The sequence below is a fragment of the Geotrypetes seraphini genome, chromosome 1 (assembly GCF_902459505.1).
Source record: "Geotrypetes seraphini chromosome 1, aGeoSer1.1, whole genome shotgun sequence".
NCBI classification, from domain to species: Eukaryota; Metazoa; Chordata; class Amphibia; order Gymnophiona; family Dermophiidae; genus Geotrypetes; species Geotrypetes seraphini.
Genome location: NC_047084.1, coordinates 2,554,443 through 2,571,993, shown reverse-complemented (window position 1 = coordinate 2,571,993; position 17,551 = coordinate 2,554,443). Strand labels below are relative to the sequence as shown.

General features: G+C 45.0%; 1 protein-coding gene across 2 annotated transcripts in view; it reads left to right on the top strand.

Moving 5' to 3' along the window:
* LNPEP (leucyl and cystinyl aminopeptidase) overlaps positions 1-17,551 on the top strand; it is a 178,457-nt gene that overhangs the window by 155,455 nt on the left and 5,451 nt on the right. For both annotated transcript variants that reach the window (XM_033914441.1, XM_033914530.1), the window contains exon 17: positions 3,074-3,155. In XM_033914441.1, the coding sequence (XP_033770332.1) occupies positions 3,074-3,155 (82 nt within the window). The remainder of the gene's footprint in view (positions 1-3,073; positions 3,156-17,551) is intronic.

The window sequence follows — 17,551 nt, the reverse complement described above, 5'->3', positions numbered from 1 at the left end:
ACATGGTTAGGGCTCTGCAGCTTGGAAAAGAGACGGCTGAGGAGTGATATGATTGAAGTCTACAAAATAAAAATAATAATAAACTTTATTCTTATATACTGTCAGACCTTGGCGGTTCTAAGTAGTTTACAACAAAGGAAAGCTGGACATCAGTGAATTTAAATTAGTCATAGAAAAACATAATTATCAGTGATAAAAGATTATAAAAACTTAAGTTACAAATCTATCAAATAATTGTGTCTTTACTGATTTTCTAAAAGAGTAATAAGATAATAATAATAATAATTTTATTCTTATATACTGCCATACCGAAAAAGTTCTAGGCATTTCGCAACAAGGTGAGCTAATACATGGGATACAGATAAAATACAAATTAGCATAATGGACTTAAAAACAGATAAAGACAAAGCATTTACAATATAATGCAGAAAATACCGGCATGGCAGGAAAAGAAGTAATACATAGAACAGATAAAATACATCAAGTTGAATATAAGGAACTTGATTGAAAAAATAAAGCAGAATGCATTAAGATACCAGCCTATCAAAGAGTTGAGTCTTTAACAATTTTCTAAAATCAAGATAAGAAGAGACCTCTAACATAATTTTTCCAGTTTGGCATTATTTACAGGTGCTGGGAGCAATAGTGGCAACTATAGATGTGGTTCCTTGGACGAGGGCTCACTTATGCCCTCTCCAGGAGGCGTTCCTATCCCTTTGGTCTCTGCAAATGGATGTATTGCAGAACCTCCTACCTTGGACACTAGAAGTGTGTTGCAGTCTGAACTGGTGGCTGGAGCCTCTGTTTATCTCGGTGAATGCTGCTTTGCATTTCCACTTGGGTCATACTGATGACTGTATGATTAGGGAGCACATTGCAAGGGGCATCCCAAGCAGGAACGTTGGTTGGCATCTCAGAGGAGGTGGTCAGTCAACCAGTTGAAGCTGAGGGCCATTCATCGAGCCATGAAGGCATTTGAGCATTGTCTGCACAACCGAACAGTACGCAGTTCACAGCTACACCAGAAAGCTCAACTATTGTTCCAGTGGACGGAGATCCACCTGTTGGCTCTCTCAGTTGCATATGCTGCGGGAGTAGACAATGTGCAAGTGGATTTTCTCAGCCAGCAAACTCTAGATCCCGGAGAATGGGCTCTATCCCAGGAAGCGTTTGACTGCATTGGGGGGGGGGGGGGCACCTGATGTTCAATCTGATAGTGTCAATGGCCAACAAGAAAGTGACTCAGTTTTTCAGCCGAAGATACAAGCCAGGAAGAGCTGGCTTGGGTGTCCTGGTACGGTATTGTCCACAGGCAGGGCTTCTTTACGTGTTCCCTCTCTGGCCCATGATAGGAAGAGTTCTGAGGAGAATAAAGTCACACCTGGATCCAGTAGTTGTGACTCCAGATTGACCAAGACAATCGTAAATATACAGATCTGGTCTATCTACAGAGGGTCTCGGACTACCCTGTTATCTGGGGTTACTCACACAGGGACCAATTGCCCTGGAGGATCCAGAGCATTTTGGGCTTATGGCATGGCTCTTGAGCAAGCAGCCCTAGCACACAAAGGCTATTTGGAAGTAGTCATTGCCAGTCTCCTGAGGTCCAAGAAACAATCAACAGTGGCCACCTATGCAAAGGCCTGGAAGGGCTTCCAGGACTGGTGTACAAAGAAAAGTGTGGACCTGGTCATAGTCCCAATTTCTTTGGTTCTAGCATTCCTTCAAGAGGGTCTTGCAAAAGGCCTGGCGATTGGCTCCCTCAGGGTACAGATAGCAGGTCTTTTGTGCTTCGGAACTCAGGCTAACAAAAAGACATTGATCGACCACTCAGATGTGTCCAGATTTTTGAAGGGAGCATTATGCCTGCACCCTCCATTACATTAACCATTTCCAATGTGGAGTCTTAATCTCATCCTGCAGGGCCCTCACTAGGGCTCTGGAGGAGGCATCCTTGATAGACCTGACAGGTTCAGGTGACCAGAATGATGTGCCTATGCACTAGAAGGGAAGATTAGGTACTTACCTTGATTATCTTCTTTCTAGTAATAGGCACATCATTCTTGAAGCCCACTCTGTTAGATGTTTCATTAGCCTGCTTTCTGTCTCAGACATGTCTGATTGCAAGATATATTATTTCTATTCAGCAAGGATAAGTATAGAGAAGTCCATTGCTATTGTGAAGGGATCAGTGAGTAGGGATCAGTGAGTATCATGCAGAACTCTAGGACTGTTAGTGTAGGTTGCACTCAGGTAGGTGGCTTGTTTGTTCTACCTCGTTATATGTTTTAAATGGTTCATGATTATTTTGTGTTAAATGTTTTGATACAAGCAGAACAGACTTGTTTCTCAGGGAAATTCCACATACTCCTCCCTGTTGTTGTTTCTTCTCTAGGGCTGACCATCTGCTTTGATACGAACTGAGGACTTGTAGGACAGCCCAGAGTGAAGAGATATGGAGTGAAAAATGTAAATGATGGTCTTTACACAGGATTTTGTGATCAAGAATTGACCGCCCAAGTTTTCAAGAATGATGTGCCTATTTACTAGAAAGATTAAAGTACCTAATCTTCCCATCTCAGTGACTTGAGTTGACCATAATTCTAAGGCATTTAAATTCTGGAACAAGAATTTCAATATCATCCACTTGAACAGCAGAAAAAAAACACTAATGGATGACAGATTGTTGGATAAAAACAGAGTCTGTCTTTGCTGTATTCAGTTTCAATCTGTTTGCACTTATCCAAGTCCTCACCATCATGTATACAAGTATAAAAACCAAAATGAAGCAAAATTTAAAAACCTACGAATAAGAACATAAGAATAGCCTTACTGGGTCAGACCATTGGTGCCCGTTCTCACAGTGGCCAATCCAGGTCACTAGTACCTGGCCAAAACCTGCAGGAAACTAAACAAAATGAAATATTTTTGCTTGCATATCCCTGACATATTGCTTTTCCACATTTTATATTATTCAGTTATTTAGCAATAACTTGTGGGTAGGACTCGCTGTGTTATCAGTGGTTTGTGTGGGATTTTTGTGAACTTTTCTCCTTTCTGTCCCAATTTTTAGATTCCGAAGTGGGTCGTTTAGTATCCAGTATATTGTGTCCAGCTCGACTTCTCAGTTTTCTTCACAGGTGCATCTCCTTGAGGTTTGTGTGAAAATATGCTTTTAATTCAATTTTATACTTTAACATATACAATGAAATCCCTTCCTCGCCCCAATAAAGGACCCTTTTACTAAAGTCTTAGCAAAGGTGGCCTGTGTGCCCTTAATGTGGGTCTTTGCCAAGGGCAGCAATACTCTAACCGGCATAACACCAAAAGTATAGAGGCTTCTCTGCATAATACCTTGAGCATCTGTTCCTTCCCCTCCAAACTTCATATTTCAGAGGGGAGACAGAAGCTGGCAGGTCTTGGTAATGTGCAGATGATCAAGGCCCCACATCTGCAGGCCTAAATGATTTTGGTGCCAGTTGGAGTATCGCCACCCTGGATAAGGGAGGTAAAGTACTAAACTTGTGGGGGGGGAGGGGCAGAGAAAGTGGAGAGAAAGAAGTTGGAGCAATGTTCCCTTTAAGGATTAAGTTGATGTGAGCAAAATCTCTGTTACATTACATTGTGAGCATTTCTTACAGATAACGCACATGCATACATATGAGGATGTGCTGAAAAGTTCTCAGCCCAACCAAGAAGAGAACTACAATGATTCTGAATTTCAGATTTTGAAACAGTCAAAACATAGAATTTCATTCTTGCAAATTGGCACTTAATGAAATAAGATAACTCTCTTCAGCTACAGTGGCAAAACAACGCTCAGAATTTAGGAAATTGGTTGGTTGGGCCGAGACCTTTTCAGCACTCCCTTGTAAATGCGCTCAGGGAAGCTAGAAAGAATTTCACAAACCATGCTTTCCCTCCTTGTTCACCTGTAGTTTAACTATGTTTATAGCTGCTCTGAATTTTTCTCATCTACTGGATGTATAGCACAACTTAGTAAGAGGGAACATTGCTTCGCCTTTACAAGCACCACTCTTAACAGCAAAAAAGAGACAATAGAGGCACTTTTGAACACAGCAGAGAAGGACCCCTTCATTGTCTGTGTACCAGCTGCCTCTCTCCGTAATGCTTACTGATGGTGGTATGCACACTGTAATACACTTCAGGGAATTATGCACCAAAAAATCAAAGTAAGGCATGGCAAAACAATGCAGCATATTAAACAGAAAAATATTTGGAGCATTCTGGGAATATACGCAGGTACTTTAATACTTGGCTTTCAGTCAGCCATATCTCACCAGTCCAGCATCTTCCTGTTGGCCATGTAAACAGTGATGATCAGCAATACTGTAACAGAAATTCTGAGATTTCTGGCAACCATAAAATAATTTGCATATCTATGTGTTTGGTAGGTTGCCAAATGACCACCAGGCTTCAGCTCAGCTAACCTTTGGTAAGCGGTTGCGTTACCAAAGATTTGGTGCAGCTAATATAGATATGTTATCTGTATTGGTTGTACGTAATAGAGTTGTTAGTGAGATAGGTATTAGAGAATGACACGGTGGCGGTTTACCCGCGGCTACTGCGTTTAGCCGCAGGTAACCCGCCAAAAACGGGGAATGAAAATTAGCAGCCTCTGCGGGGACGGGGACAAGGCCATCACCGCCCCGTGGAGCGGTGAATGGTCTTGTCACCGCAGTGAGGCATAAAGGATCGTGCGGTTCCCACCGCCCCCACCCGCCGGCTCGATCGTTTAACCAGCTTCCTTAGCAAAGCAGCAGATGAATCCAGAGACCAATGGGATAGCTCACATCTATCAGCAGGTGGAGATAGAGAAACTGATTAACAGGTGTACTTATTTGCTGGCACTCCTCCTGTCTCATCAGTATTCTCTATCTCCCAGCAGGTGTGGTCACTGTTCCACTAGCTCCTGGACTCTGGCTGTGAAGGGGCCTTTCTTTTCTCCTGTTGAGGCTTTCTCTTCAGTGAGCTGGTTGATTTATTTCTCCTGTTGAGATCTTCTCTTCAGTGAGTCAGGGGTGTCCGGCTAATCGGTGCCGGCTTTGGAGGTTACACTTGGGCCCTCCCTTGTCCCTGCCTCACCCTCCCTCCGGTGATAGAGGGTTTACTTAGGTCTCTCTTTTTTCTTCTTTCCCTTATATTAAAAAAAAACAAAACAAAAAAACAGTGAAAGAGACCTAACTTACTATATGTGAATGTGTCCTTCCTGTGGGGCTCGGCCGGTGTCTGCCGACGTCTGCCAGCCCTGCTGACAAGGTTGTGAGTATTTCTTTTTGAACTGTGGTTTATATTTCCTAGTGGGTTGGAGCTGTGAATTCTGTGGAAACTGCAGCTGTGCAGTCGCGTGGTTCGCCACCTTGATTATTGATTTCTGACTCACTGCACTTGAGACAGTTTGCTCATGTTTTAGACTTATTTTCGCCTGGTGGGCTCCAACTTTTTAAATTGGTTGATCCTTTCCTGCTAGGTCTCAGCAACATTGCTTTTCCAGTATGAGGGCTCCGGCCATGTCGGTTTGCTCCGGTTATGTTTTTTCAGCGAGTTTAGTTGGGGCCAGCAGTTGTCCGCGGCACAGTCTCACGCTTGTTATCGTGCTCTGCTGGGTTCGCCGCAGCATGGTTAGCATTCCCCACGAGGCTGACTGGGAGTCAGTGTTTACTGTGGTTCGTCTTCTTTTATCCCGCTGGCCAGTTATTTTAACTGTTTCCTAGGAGACGCTGTCTTGCAAGGAACATGTGGCTTGAGCTTGTACACCGGCGCTGGTGGAAGCACCGCAGCGTTCAGTGTGTTTCTCTGTCAGTGGACTTTTATTGGCGTCTGTCGCAGCTTCTGTGCCTTTGGGGCAGATGCGTCGGAAGTTATGGCGGTTCTCTACATGTCTGAGACAGTGCAGCTTGGTGTGTGGAAGTCTCCCGAGTTGATTTTTCTTTTTTGACCCGTTTGTGTTGGCTCTTTGGGAGTCTCTACAGGCGCTTGGAAGAGAGGGAGCATCTACTCTCTGTTTCACCACCCAGTTTCAGATTTCCTCCGTTCTGGGTCGGTAGCAGGCAACTCACAGTGCGACTTATGTCAGTCATAGGCGATTACCCAGTGCTTTATTCAGGTGTCTCCTCAATCTCTATCGCTGTCTCCACAGGGTGGGCCTAGATAGATCTGACAGTTTCCTTAATGTGGGTGCCTTTATGCAGCGCTGAGTGTGTCTGGTAGCGTTGTGGAAATTGTTTCGGTACATATGGGGCATGCTGACTTTTGCATTTTCCTGCGGACATGACTGTCTTTTGCTGTTTCTAGTGTGGCAGGGTTTTCAGCAGGGGTGTTCAACCTTGTTGCCTTCCCTGGGCCGCCTTGATTACTAAAAAAAAAAAAAAAAAAAAAAAGGTTCCCCGTTAAGAACGGTTGGATTTTGGAGCAGCTTGCAGGCGGTTTTCAGGTTCCGCAGGCTGCCAAAGCTTAGTCTTATTTTTCAGACTTCCCTCATAGTCCTTATTCAATTGCATGACTAGTTTGTTCTCAGGAGTGTTCCTGTATTCTGATCAGAGCTTACGGTTTTCCTCCAGCTCGTTCCCTGACCTCTGCTTCACTTTGTAGGGGCCGTTAATTCCGCGGCAAGCTCTGTATGCAATCTCGCAGAACAAGAGCTGTAATATTGCCAAGTCACGGGACTTTGACAATTCTTGCGCCTTTGCGTTCCTGTCTCCCATTTCGGATTCTTTCTTGGTGTTCCTGTGTGTTGAATATTCCAGGGTGACGCTGGTGCGGGATCCCCTTCAGGGTTGCTGGTATTTGGGACGATGGTTTCAGCTCTTCCGGATCTGAGGGAAGTGGTTCCCTTTGCTTCATGAGGCCCAAAATTAAAAAGGGGGACTTGATCAGACTAGCACTAGATTTCATATGAATCTCTTCATTTCTCGAAGTTGAACATTTCCAAAGGGAACTGGGAGATTACTTGAATTTTCACATCTGGCCACCTTATTGGCAGGATATGCGCTTGGTTATTCTCGAGCAGCAATTTAGGTTTCGGCAGACTTCTTTTGGCCTAGACTAAGGGAAGTTATTCCATTTACTTCCTTGGTGCCTTAGATGGGGGAGCTGGCTCTCATTATAGTACATTAGTTTGTATTTACACTTTCGCTATGGGCACTGAATTGCTCTCTCTTCGCTTTGCTCTCCTTGAGCAGCGCTATCAGTTTTGTCTGATGCCGTTTGGCCGCGCCACGACTCCATGACCATTTTTGATTATTAGAGCAGTTGGCTGTGGTGGCGTTTTGGCACAGACCGGAAATTCCGGTATTTTCTTTCTTAGAAGACTGATTGATTTGGATGTCTTCCAGCCAGGTGGCTTTGTCAGACACGATCAGGTGATCTCTTTTATTTGACCTTCTTTTCTTCCATTCTTTGGATGTGAATCTTCACTTTTCCAAAGAGCTCATTTCTCCTGGACGAATCCTTGGAACATCAGGGGATGTTGTTCAAATGGGAGAGGACTGGGGTTCTTCCCAGAGTCGGGGGCGACAGATTACGATATCAGGTTTGCCTTCTTCAGTCCCCTAGAACATGCGTATGGGATTCTGTCCAGATTTTTAGATCTAGGTTAGTTCCACTGGGAACTTTGGCTTGCTTTCCCGTGAGATTGCTCCAGCAGTCGCTTTGTTCCGGTGGTTCCCGATATCTCAGGGCTCCAATTCTTTGGTAGGCTCCTCAAGCATAGCTCTGTAGGATTGGGTGGCTCACCGAGATTTCTCTTGGCAAAGGCATGCCTCGGTGTTTGCTGGACTAGCTTATGGTCACCACACATCCCGGGCTGTCGGGTTGGGGGCTGGATACCTTCCATCCTCAGCTCCAGGAGTCTGGTATTAATAGGCGACTCAGGACTTGTTCGCTCGTCTACTCTGGAGCATGGTCAGGCTACCTTTCTGGAGCTTCAGACCATTCTTCCGGAGTGACACTGTAGGTCTTTTCAGTCTGTATTATGAGGGGGGTGTTTCTCTACAGCCTGGGCAGTAGGTGCTGTACTCGGTTGGCGGGTACTGTTGTGGTTCTACTTCGATGGGTGGACCCTCATCTTCCTCTTCTGTTGGCGATTCATGTTATGAGTCAGGAAAGAATGTAGATAGACTTTCTCTCCGTGCCTTCGGAGCATGGCCCATTTGTGTATGTTAATAGGTGCGGCGCTGTGTACGCTCTAGAAGAATTTTCTTATATATCCGCCAAAGCCAGGGTAGTTCGAGGCGGTTTACAACAAGAGGCGCTGGACAGTCAGCGATAAGTTACAAATTAGAATCAATGAATACAAATAAGAGGTGCTGGACAGTCAGCAGTGAAATCTTCTACATCTGAGATATTGGGAATTTTGGCTCAGGTGTTCCAGCTCTTTTTATGGAGGCGGGATCTCCTGGTCCTGGACCTCATGGCCTCGTCTCAAAATTCCAAGCTTTCTAGCTTCTTCAGCCGGCACAGGGACGGGGAGTCTGAGGGAGTAGCAGCGGGGCTTCTTTCTCGCCTCTCGTTTCTCCCTTTTTTCAGTGTTTTCCCCTGGCTGATCTTAGCTGGGATTTGCTATCTCTAGCTCGCTTCCGGGCACAGTATTTGTAGAATCTCTGGCTTGGCTGCGCCATCCTTGAGATGCGGATCTGATGAGTCTTTCGACAGCCGGACTATGAAGTTTACGAGTATGTCCGGATTTGCTCACCTAGGGTCCGCTCAATATGGATATTCGTGCTACTTTGGTATTACGACCTAGCTTTTGAATAGTCATGACGGACCTGTTATGCGAAGCAGGTTGTTTCTTCTCTTATCCAGGCGCTACAGACGTCTTAACCTGTGGCTTCTGCTTCCCTTTGGAGGTTTTTTCTTTCTTGGATACTTCTCCATATTTGCACCCTTCCGGAGTTCCTTTTTGGGCACAGGGGCATTGCCGGGGGCTTAGCGTTCAATTCTCTTCCGCTTCTAGTGCCATTCTTAGTTGGTGACAAGAGCCAGGTATATTACTTCTCAGCTTCATGTAGTTCAGTTCCTAAACGGATTACGGTATATTTGTACACCAATTAGAAAGTCCGGAATGCAATTTTCAGGTGCTTCTTCGCAGTTCCGAAGGCTTCATGTCCTTGTGCCATAGAACACGGGGTTTCTTGTAGCCATTGCTTTGGCTCTGCAGTTTTCCGGGTTGCAGGCCTTGTTCAGCGGGGAAGCCTATTTCTGATTTCCAAAATCTGGGGTATCAGTTCAGATGGTACCACAATTACTTCTCAGGAGGTGTCATCCTTTTTTTTATGACATGCTCACTTTGCCTTCCTTCTTCCTGGGAGGAGAACTGGGGAGACGTACTTTTCCTCACTGGTTTTTTTGAAAGTGCGTAGCATTCTCTGCGAGCAAGGTTTCTAATTTCTTCTTGTTGTTAAGATAACCTTTTTTGGTATTCTTCAAGGGACGCCTCAAACAGATGGCGGCGTCCAAAGCCTCCATCGCTCGATGGGTCCAGGAGGACATTCTTTATGCTTGCTTGCTGGCAGGGAAGCAGTTGGTGAACGACTTCATGACCATTCTGCAGGAGCGATGCCTACTTCCTGGGGCTCGGCCCAGGGGTTTTTCCTTGAAGGAGATTTGTCTCGTGTCTACTTGGTCTTACGAGAGTGCATTCTCTCCGCATTTCTGCTTGGATGTGGTGGCACTTACGGTAGGGGCGTTTTGTGCTTCGGTTGTTGCGGAGGCGGCGTTTGCTTCCCACCCAGATCGAGGATTGCTTTGCTACATCCCATTGGTCTCTGGATTCATCTGCTGCTTTGCTAAGGAAGGTAAAATTATGTAATTACCTGTTAATTTTCTTTCCTTTAGAAGCAGCAGATGAATCCAGAGCCCCACCCTTTCTGGTATTTGGTTGTCGGTTGTTTCGTATGCGACGTTTAGTGATTGGGTGTTCTTAATGATTGTATTCTGTATCATTGCTATTTGCGATATGTTCTGGGAAAGAAGTTTTTTACATGCTATACCTATTGATGGTTAAATGTGCTTGGGCAAGGAGCTATACTGATGAGACAGGAGGAGTGCCAGCAAATAAGTACACCTGTTAATCAGTTTCTCTATCTCCACCTGCTGATAGATGTGAGCTATCCCATTGGTCTCTGGATTCATCTGCTGCTTCTAAAGGAAAGAAAATTAACAGGTAATTACATAATTTTACCTTCCTCTCTCCACCTCACCTTAGTTTGCCGGCTTTCTTTTTCGGCGACCGGAACGCTTTCAAAAGAGCCGCGCACGCACGGCTGCTCAGTATTCAATCTTCTGCTCTGACCCAACCAGAAACAGGAAGTTGCAGCAGAGCAGAAGATTGAACTTTGAGCAGCCGCGCATGCGCGGCTCTTTGAAAGCGTGCCGGTCACCGAAAAAGAAAACCAGCAAACTAAGGAGAGCTGGAGAGCAGTAGCGTACCAAGGGGGGGCGGGAGGGGCGAAAAAGGTAATGGCGCCAGGCCTTGGAGCACCGAGACAGACCGCTTCTCTCCCCCCCCCCCCCCGAGTGAACCTTTCCGACCCTCCCAGCGAAAGCAGCAAACCTCCCTCCAGTAGCGTCAGCTTTCTCCTCCCTCTGCCGCATCACTGATGACGTCATCGGTGACGCGGCAGAGGGAGGAGAAAGCCGCGAAGGAGGTTTGCTGCACTCGCTGGGAGGGTCGGAAAGGTTCACGGAGGGGGGAGATAGGAGGGTCAGCGGGGGTTCAGCTGGGAGGGGGGAGAAGCGGTCTGCCTCATGCTCCATTACCTTCTTCGGGCAGCAGCAGCGTTTACAATTCGCTGCTGTTGCCGGCTTCAGGCCTTGTTCTCTGCCAGGTCCTGCCTACTTCCTGTTTTCATGAAAACAGGACCCGACAGAGAGGAAGGCCTGAAGCGGGCAACATCAGTGAATTGTGAATGCTGCTGCTGCCCGATGATGAAGTTCAGGACATCGGGGAAGGAGCAGGGAGAAATCGGCTGCTGGCTTGGGGGTGAGGGTAGGGAAAGAATCGTGGAAGTGGAGAAATTGGCACGATGGCTTTGTGGGGGCTAGGGGGAGAGAGAAAGAAAGGAAAAAGTAAAGAGGGGGGGCCAGGGGGAGAGAGAAAGAAAGGCAGAAATAAAGAGGGGTCGGGGGAGAGAGAAAGAAAGGCAGAAATAAGAGGGGGTCAAGAGAGAGAGAAAGAAAGGCAGAAAGAAAGAGGAGGGCCAGGGGGAGAGAGAAAGAAAGGCAGCAATAAAGAGGGGTCAGGGGGAGAGAGAAAGAAAGGCAGAAATAAAGAGGGGGTCAAGAGGGAGAGAAAGAAAGGCAGAAATAAAGAGGGGGGCCATGGGGAGAGAGAAAGAAAGGCAGAAATAAAGAGGGGAGCCAGGAGGAGAGAGAAAGAAAGAGGGGGGGGGAAGGAGAAGAAAGAAGGACCAGAAGAAGGACCAGAGACTCATGAAATCACCAGACAAAAAGGTAGGAAAAATGATTTTATTTTCAACTTAGTGATCAAAATGTGTCCGTTTTGAGAATTTATATCTGCTGTCTATATTTTGCACTATGGCCCCCTTTTACTAAAACGCAATAGCGGTTTTTAGCGCAGGGAGCCTATGAGCGTCGAGAGCAGCATGGGGCATTCAGCGCAGCTCCCTGCGCTAAAAACCGCTATCGCAGTTTAGTAAAAAGGGAGGGGGAATATTTGTCTGTTTTTGTATAGTTGTTACTGAGGTGACATTGCATAAAGTCATCTGCCTTGACCTCTTTGAAAACCCGCGGAATATAAATGATAATTAACATTTTCTCTGCGTACAGCGTGCTTTGTGTTTTTAAAATTTTATTGTTGGTAGATCATTTTGACTTGGCCACAAAGATAAGGGGGAGGGAGGGAGGGGAGCTGCTGAAAGACATCTAGTAATCCTTGCAGGCTTGACTGTGCAGGGAATTATTTTTGTAAAATCATGTTTTGTTATGTGACTGGCATTATCTACACTTTAATTTCTATGAATGAATAGAATGAAAATGATATAAAATTACTTGCTTGCGGGGACCGCGTGTTCCGGCTCACACAAGGAAGGAGGGGGTGAAAGGGAAAAAGTTTATCTTCCTTGGAAATAGATTCTGAAGTGACCTCATCAAAGAAGACCAGCACCAAATGTACAAGAAATCCCTTAAACAATGTCAAAAGAGCCCAAAATAGAAAACTGCTACTGCCTTGAGACTCCATTATTGAAGGAATCAACTTGAAATCACAGAAGAGACAGGAAAAGGTTAAGTGCCTCATGGAATCCTCAGGTACAAAACACAAACCAAATTGTGAATGAAATCAGAGCAGACAGTAAGAATTATAAAATTGATGTCATTATCCATCTGGAAAAAAAGGCGTACTAGAAATAATGCCTCAGCAATACAATTTTCAGAAGTTCTATTTGCTCATGGTAAGGGAGAAGAGAGACTGCTAGTGATGGTGGGGGGGACTGATAGAAGATATGAAAGAAGGGTGGTAGAAAGGAACAGATGATAAAGGAGGGAGGGAAGGGTGGTGGTGGAAAGGAATAGAACAGACATTGAAAGAGGCTAGAGAGGAACAGACCCTGAAAGGAAATGTGGAAGGCAGAGTGGGGAGAAGACGCTGGAAGGGAAGAAGACAGATACCAGACTGTGGGGGAGCGGAGGGAAGAAGATGGGTGCGTGACGGGGCGGTGAATGGGATGGCAGTGGCGGTGACGGGGCGGTGAAAGGGGTGACAGTGATGGGGCGGTGAAGGGAACGGTGGTGACGGGGCGGTGCAGAGGATGGTGCGCCGGGGACGGTGCAGTGACGGGGACAGATTTTTTTCCCCGTGTCATTCTCTAATAGGTATGATCTAAATCCATATCCAAAATCCAGTAGCAGGCATAATGTAAAGTAACACAAAATATTACAACCTTAACAGCAATTCTATCTTAACTCTATTAGCAGCGTAGCTTCCACGAGTCACATGACAAGCACCTACTTAGGAAATCACAGCACTGCAAACACTTCAGTGGATACTAGGACATCAATAAACCTTATTGGAAAACCAAAGAAGCCAGATTAGTACAGATCCATCCTGCACAGAATACCATGTCTTTTTCATATACACAACACAGACAGATCCTCTCACAGAATAAAATAACTGAACACAAATTAAAAATAGAAATATGTAGACATATTAAACTGAGCCCCCAATAAACATAATAGCAAATAAAGGTTAAGTGGCCCAACAGTTGAGCATAAAGGTTAAGTGGCCCAACAGTTGAGTTATTTATGAATGTTGAGGAGGAACCCACAGTAATAGCAAGGAGGAATGTGAATGTGTAATGGAATTTTATGTAGCACTTAGTAGAGAAGATGTTCCCCTAATTCAGTGGTCTCAAACTCAAACCCTTTTAGGGGCCACATTTTGGATTTGTAGGTACTTGGGAGGGCCGCAGAAAAAATAGTTAATGCCTTATTAAAGAAATGACAATTTTGCATGAGGTAAAACTCTTTATAGTTTATAAAACTTTCCTTTAAAGTTAAAACTATAAAGAGTTTTACCTCATGCAAAATTGTCATTTCTTTAATAAGACATTAACTATTTTTTCTGTGGCCCTCCAAGTACTCTATTTTTTTCTGCAGCCCGTTTAATATCTTTTCTTTCTCAAAACTGGCACATTTCAATCACTAAATTGAAAATAAAATCATTTTCCTACCTTTGTTTGGTAATTTCATCAGTCTCTGGTTGCACTTTATTCTTCTGACTGTGCATCCAATACTTCTTCCCTTCTTTCAGCCTCCTGTATGCTTCCTCTCCTCCAGACCTCATTCCCTCCCCCATCTTTTTCTTTCTTTCTCTGTCTTTCTTTCTCTGATTCCATGCCCCATTTTTTGCTTTGTTTCTGGTTCCCTGTCCCCCCTCCTTTCTTCCTTCCTCCGGGCCCCATTTTTTGCTTTTTTTTCTGGCTCCCTGTCCCCACCCCACCTTCTTTCTTTCTTTCTTTCTTCCTTCCTGCCCTCCCCCATGCCACCGCCGCCGCAGAATAGGCTGCGGCTGCTGCTATCGGGAACAGGCCATCTCCCTGCTTCTCTTCTGCACGGGGCCGACCAACTCTCGCTGCCCGATGTCAATTCTAACGTCAGAAAGGACGGGCAGCCAGGCAGCAATTGGCTAGCCAGAACGTCCTCTCGACGTCAGAATTGACGTTGGGCCGCCAGAGTTGGTCGGCCATGCAGAGAAGAGAACAGTGGACCGCCCCCCCCCTTGGTACGTCACTGGAGCAGCAGCATGTCTGGTGGCTCGTTCGTTCAAAGCCGCGGGTGGCAGCTCCTTGCGAGATCCGCGCCTGCGTCTGAAGCCTCTCTGATGTTGTGACATCAGAGAGGCTTCCGATGCAGGAGTGGATAGCGCAAGGATCCGCCAACCCGCGGCTTTGAGCGAACGAGCCGGCTGCTGCTCCAAAAGGAAGAGAATGATGCCTCCAGACCGCGGGCCGCAAATAAAATCTGGAGAGCCACATGCGGGCCGCGTGTTTGAGACCGCTGCCCTAATTGGACCTGAATTCTTATCTCCTGAACTAACAACAAGCAGACAAGCTCTTTTATAGTAAGTGTAACAACCAAAGATGAAAACTCAGGCTTTAGAACTATATACAGTTATACTCGATCAGAAAGATAGATGATACGTATAAGAACATAAGAATAGCCTTACTGGGTCAAACCAGTGGTCCATCAAGCCCAGTAGCCCGTTCTCACGGTAGCCAATCCAGGTTCCTAGTTCCTGGCCAAAACCTAAGTAGTAGCAACATTCCATGCTACCGATCCAGGACAAGCAGTGGCTTCCCCCATGTCTTTCTTAGTAACAGACTATGGACTAGTCCTCCAGGAAATTGTTCAAACCTTTCTTAAAACCAGCTAAGCTATCTGCTCTTACCACAACCTCTGGCAATTTGTTCCAGAGCTTAACTATTCTCTGAGTGAAAAAAAAATTTCCTCTTATTGGTTTTAAAAGTATTTCCCTGTAACTTCGAGTGTCCCCTAGTCTTTGTAATTTTTGACGGAGTGTATCCACTTGTATCTGTTCTACTCCACTCAAGATTTTGTAGACTTCAATCATATCTCCCCTCAGCCGTCTCTTTTCCAAGCTGAAGAGCCCTAACCTTTATTGTCTTTCCTCATATGAGAGGAATTCCATCCCCTTTATCATCTTGGTCGCTGTTCTTTGAACCTTTTCTAGTATTCTTATCAAACAATTAGTCGGAGTAAATGCACATAGATCCCGGACAGGCCCTGGAAACTCCAGAGTGAGAAGGCATGGGATGAACTTAAGAGGTGATAGGCTCAGGAGTAATCTAAGGAAAAACATATAAAACAGAAAGGGTGGTAGATGTGTGGCATAGTCTCTTGGTAGAGGTGGTGGAGACAAAGATTGTGTCTAAATTCAAGAAAGTGTGGGACAGGCATGTGGGATTCCTTGGGAAGAGGAGGAGATAGTGGATGCTGCGGATGGGCAGACTGGATGGGCCATTTGACCTTAATCTGTCATCATATTTCTATGAAACTGGACAGATAGGTTGCAGCAGATCACAAAACAGAGAAGGGGGCTGGTGAAGCCTGATTGATAGCATCTCAGGCCAGATAGAATGACCACCACACTACTTGATTCCCAGTTGTCCCTTTTAATAGGGTTCAGAGAGGCATTGTCCATGAGAACAAGCAAGATCTTCCCAATGTTCTCAGCCTTGAAGACCATTCTTGGGCATTGTTCTTGCAGATAAGCAAGCTCCTTCACATGTTCTCACTCTGAGATAAGCTTGTAGTTCAGGAAAGTCTCATCACTCTGAGGAAGTGGCCAGGTCATGCTGACCCCTATTCCCACAATACAGGACAAGGTTATTTGTGACCAGCTCAGATGAGCACTGAAGGTGAAAGTTCACTGCTGGTGTAATACGTCCTTGGCTATACAGCACTCAGTGGAAGCTCTCTTCTCTGTAGTAGGTAGACAAAGATTATGAGTTCTTCACAGTGTTGCCTGTGCAATGTATTATAAGGGATTATAGCCATACTCTTGTCATTTGCTATGCAGGCAAGAGCCTATGCTCCTACTCATCCAGTCTGCCCAACTGCAGCATCCACCATCTTCTCCTCTCCCCTGAGAATTCCCACATGCCTGACCCATGCTTTCTTGAATTCAGACAATCATCTCCCCCACCTCCATGGGAGACAATTTCTTGCATCAACCATCCTTTCTATTAAAAAAAAAGTATTTTCTTAGATTACTCCTGAGCCTATAACCTTTTAACGTCATTCCAGAGATATCTGTACAAAAGTCTCGATCGTATCCTCTCACCCACCGTTCTTCCAGAGTATACACCAGAGAAATAGAAAAAAATGATGCATTTGCAAATATAAAGATAGCTGAAAAAATTTAAAAGCTGATATTTCCAATCACTAACAAATACAGTTAACAAATACAAATAAAACAACAAATGGAAAGTATGATATTTTATTGGACTAAATATATTTTTCAATTAGCTTTCAGAAGTCAAAACCTCTTTCTTCAGGTTAGGAAAGTATATTGCTGTTATGGTATTCTGTTCTGATATGATGGAGGGTTTGGTTTCCAAACATTAGTCAAAAATGTATTGTTTCCATTTTTTATATGTATTAACGTTTATGAACACGGCTACCACACTATTTGATCCTAAACTTAACAAATTCATTTTTTCTTCCTTTGTTGTCTTCTATTTACTTTTATTATTATTTAGGTTTATTAACCGCATTTTCATGAAGAGATTCACACAAAGCAGTTTATAATTCATTGAATAGTAATCGGATACTCTTTAAGTATCTTCCCTATCTGTCCTGGAAGGCTCACAATCTAACAATAATACCTGGGGGCAATGGAGTATAAAGTGACTTGCCCTGAGTCACAAGGAGCAGGCTGGGATCGAACTAGCAACCTTGGGGTGCTGAGGCAGCAGCTCTAACAGCTGTGTTCATCCCAGTCTCTGGTTCCTTCCTTCTTCACCATTATCTTAACTGTCTTGCCAAGATTTCCTGTCCATTTGTCATTTTTCTCTCCTTTTACTTTCAGCTTTCCCCCATTTATTTTTCTGTATCTGTCCAGATTCTTTCCTACTATACAGTCTTCAATTTCTTTTTTTTTTTTTTTCCTTTTTTACTGTATACCTGCAGCTTGCCATCTTTTTATTTCACTACCACTTATTTCCCAATCTCTCACCAACTGTCCTCTTTCTCTCCCCGCCACTAGCATTTGCCCCCTCTCTATCCCACTTCCATTTTATATGTGCCCTCTTTCTCTTTCCCCACTTTCATCCTGTGTGTGCTCCTTCACCTCTACCACTGTTGCTGCTGTTTCTCCAGACCAACTGCAGCAGCAGCAGCAAAACAAAGGTAAAAACAATCATGGGGGCCACTCTGTTCATACTTGCGACTGCCAATCCTGCCATGCACACCCCCACCCCCACCCCTGGTTTATTACTTCCTATTCTGGAGCATGGACAGTGGCAGCCTCATAATCTCTTTTTTTTTTTCT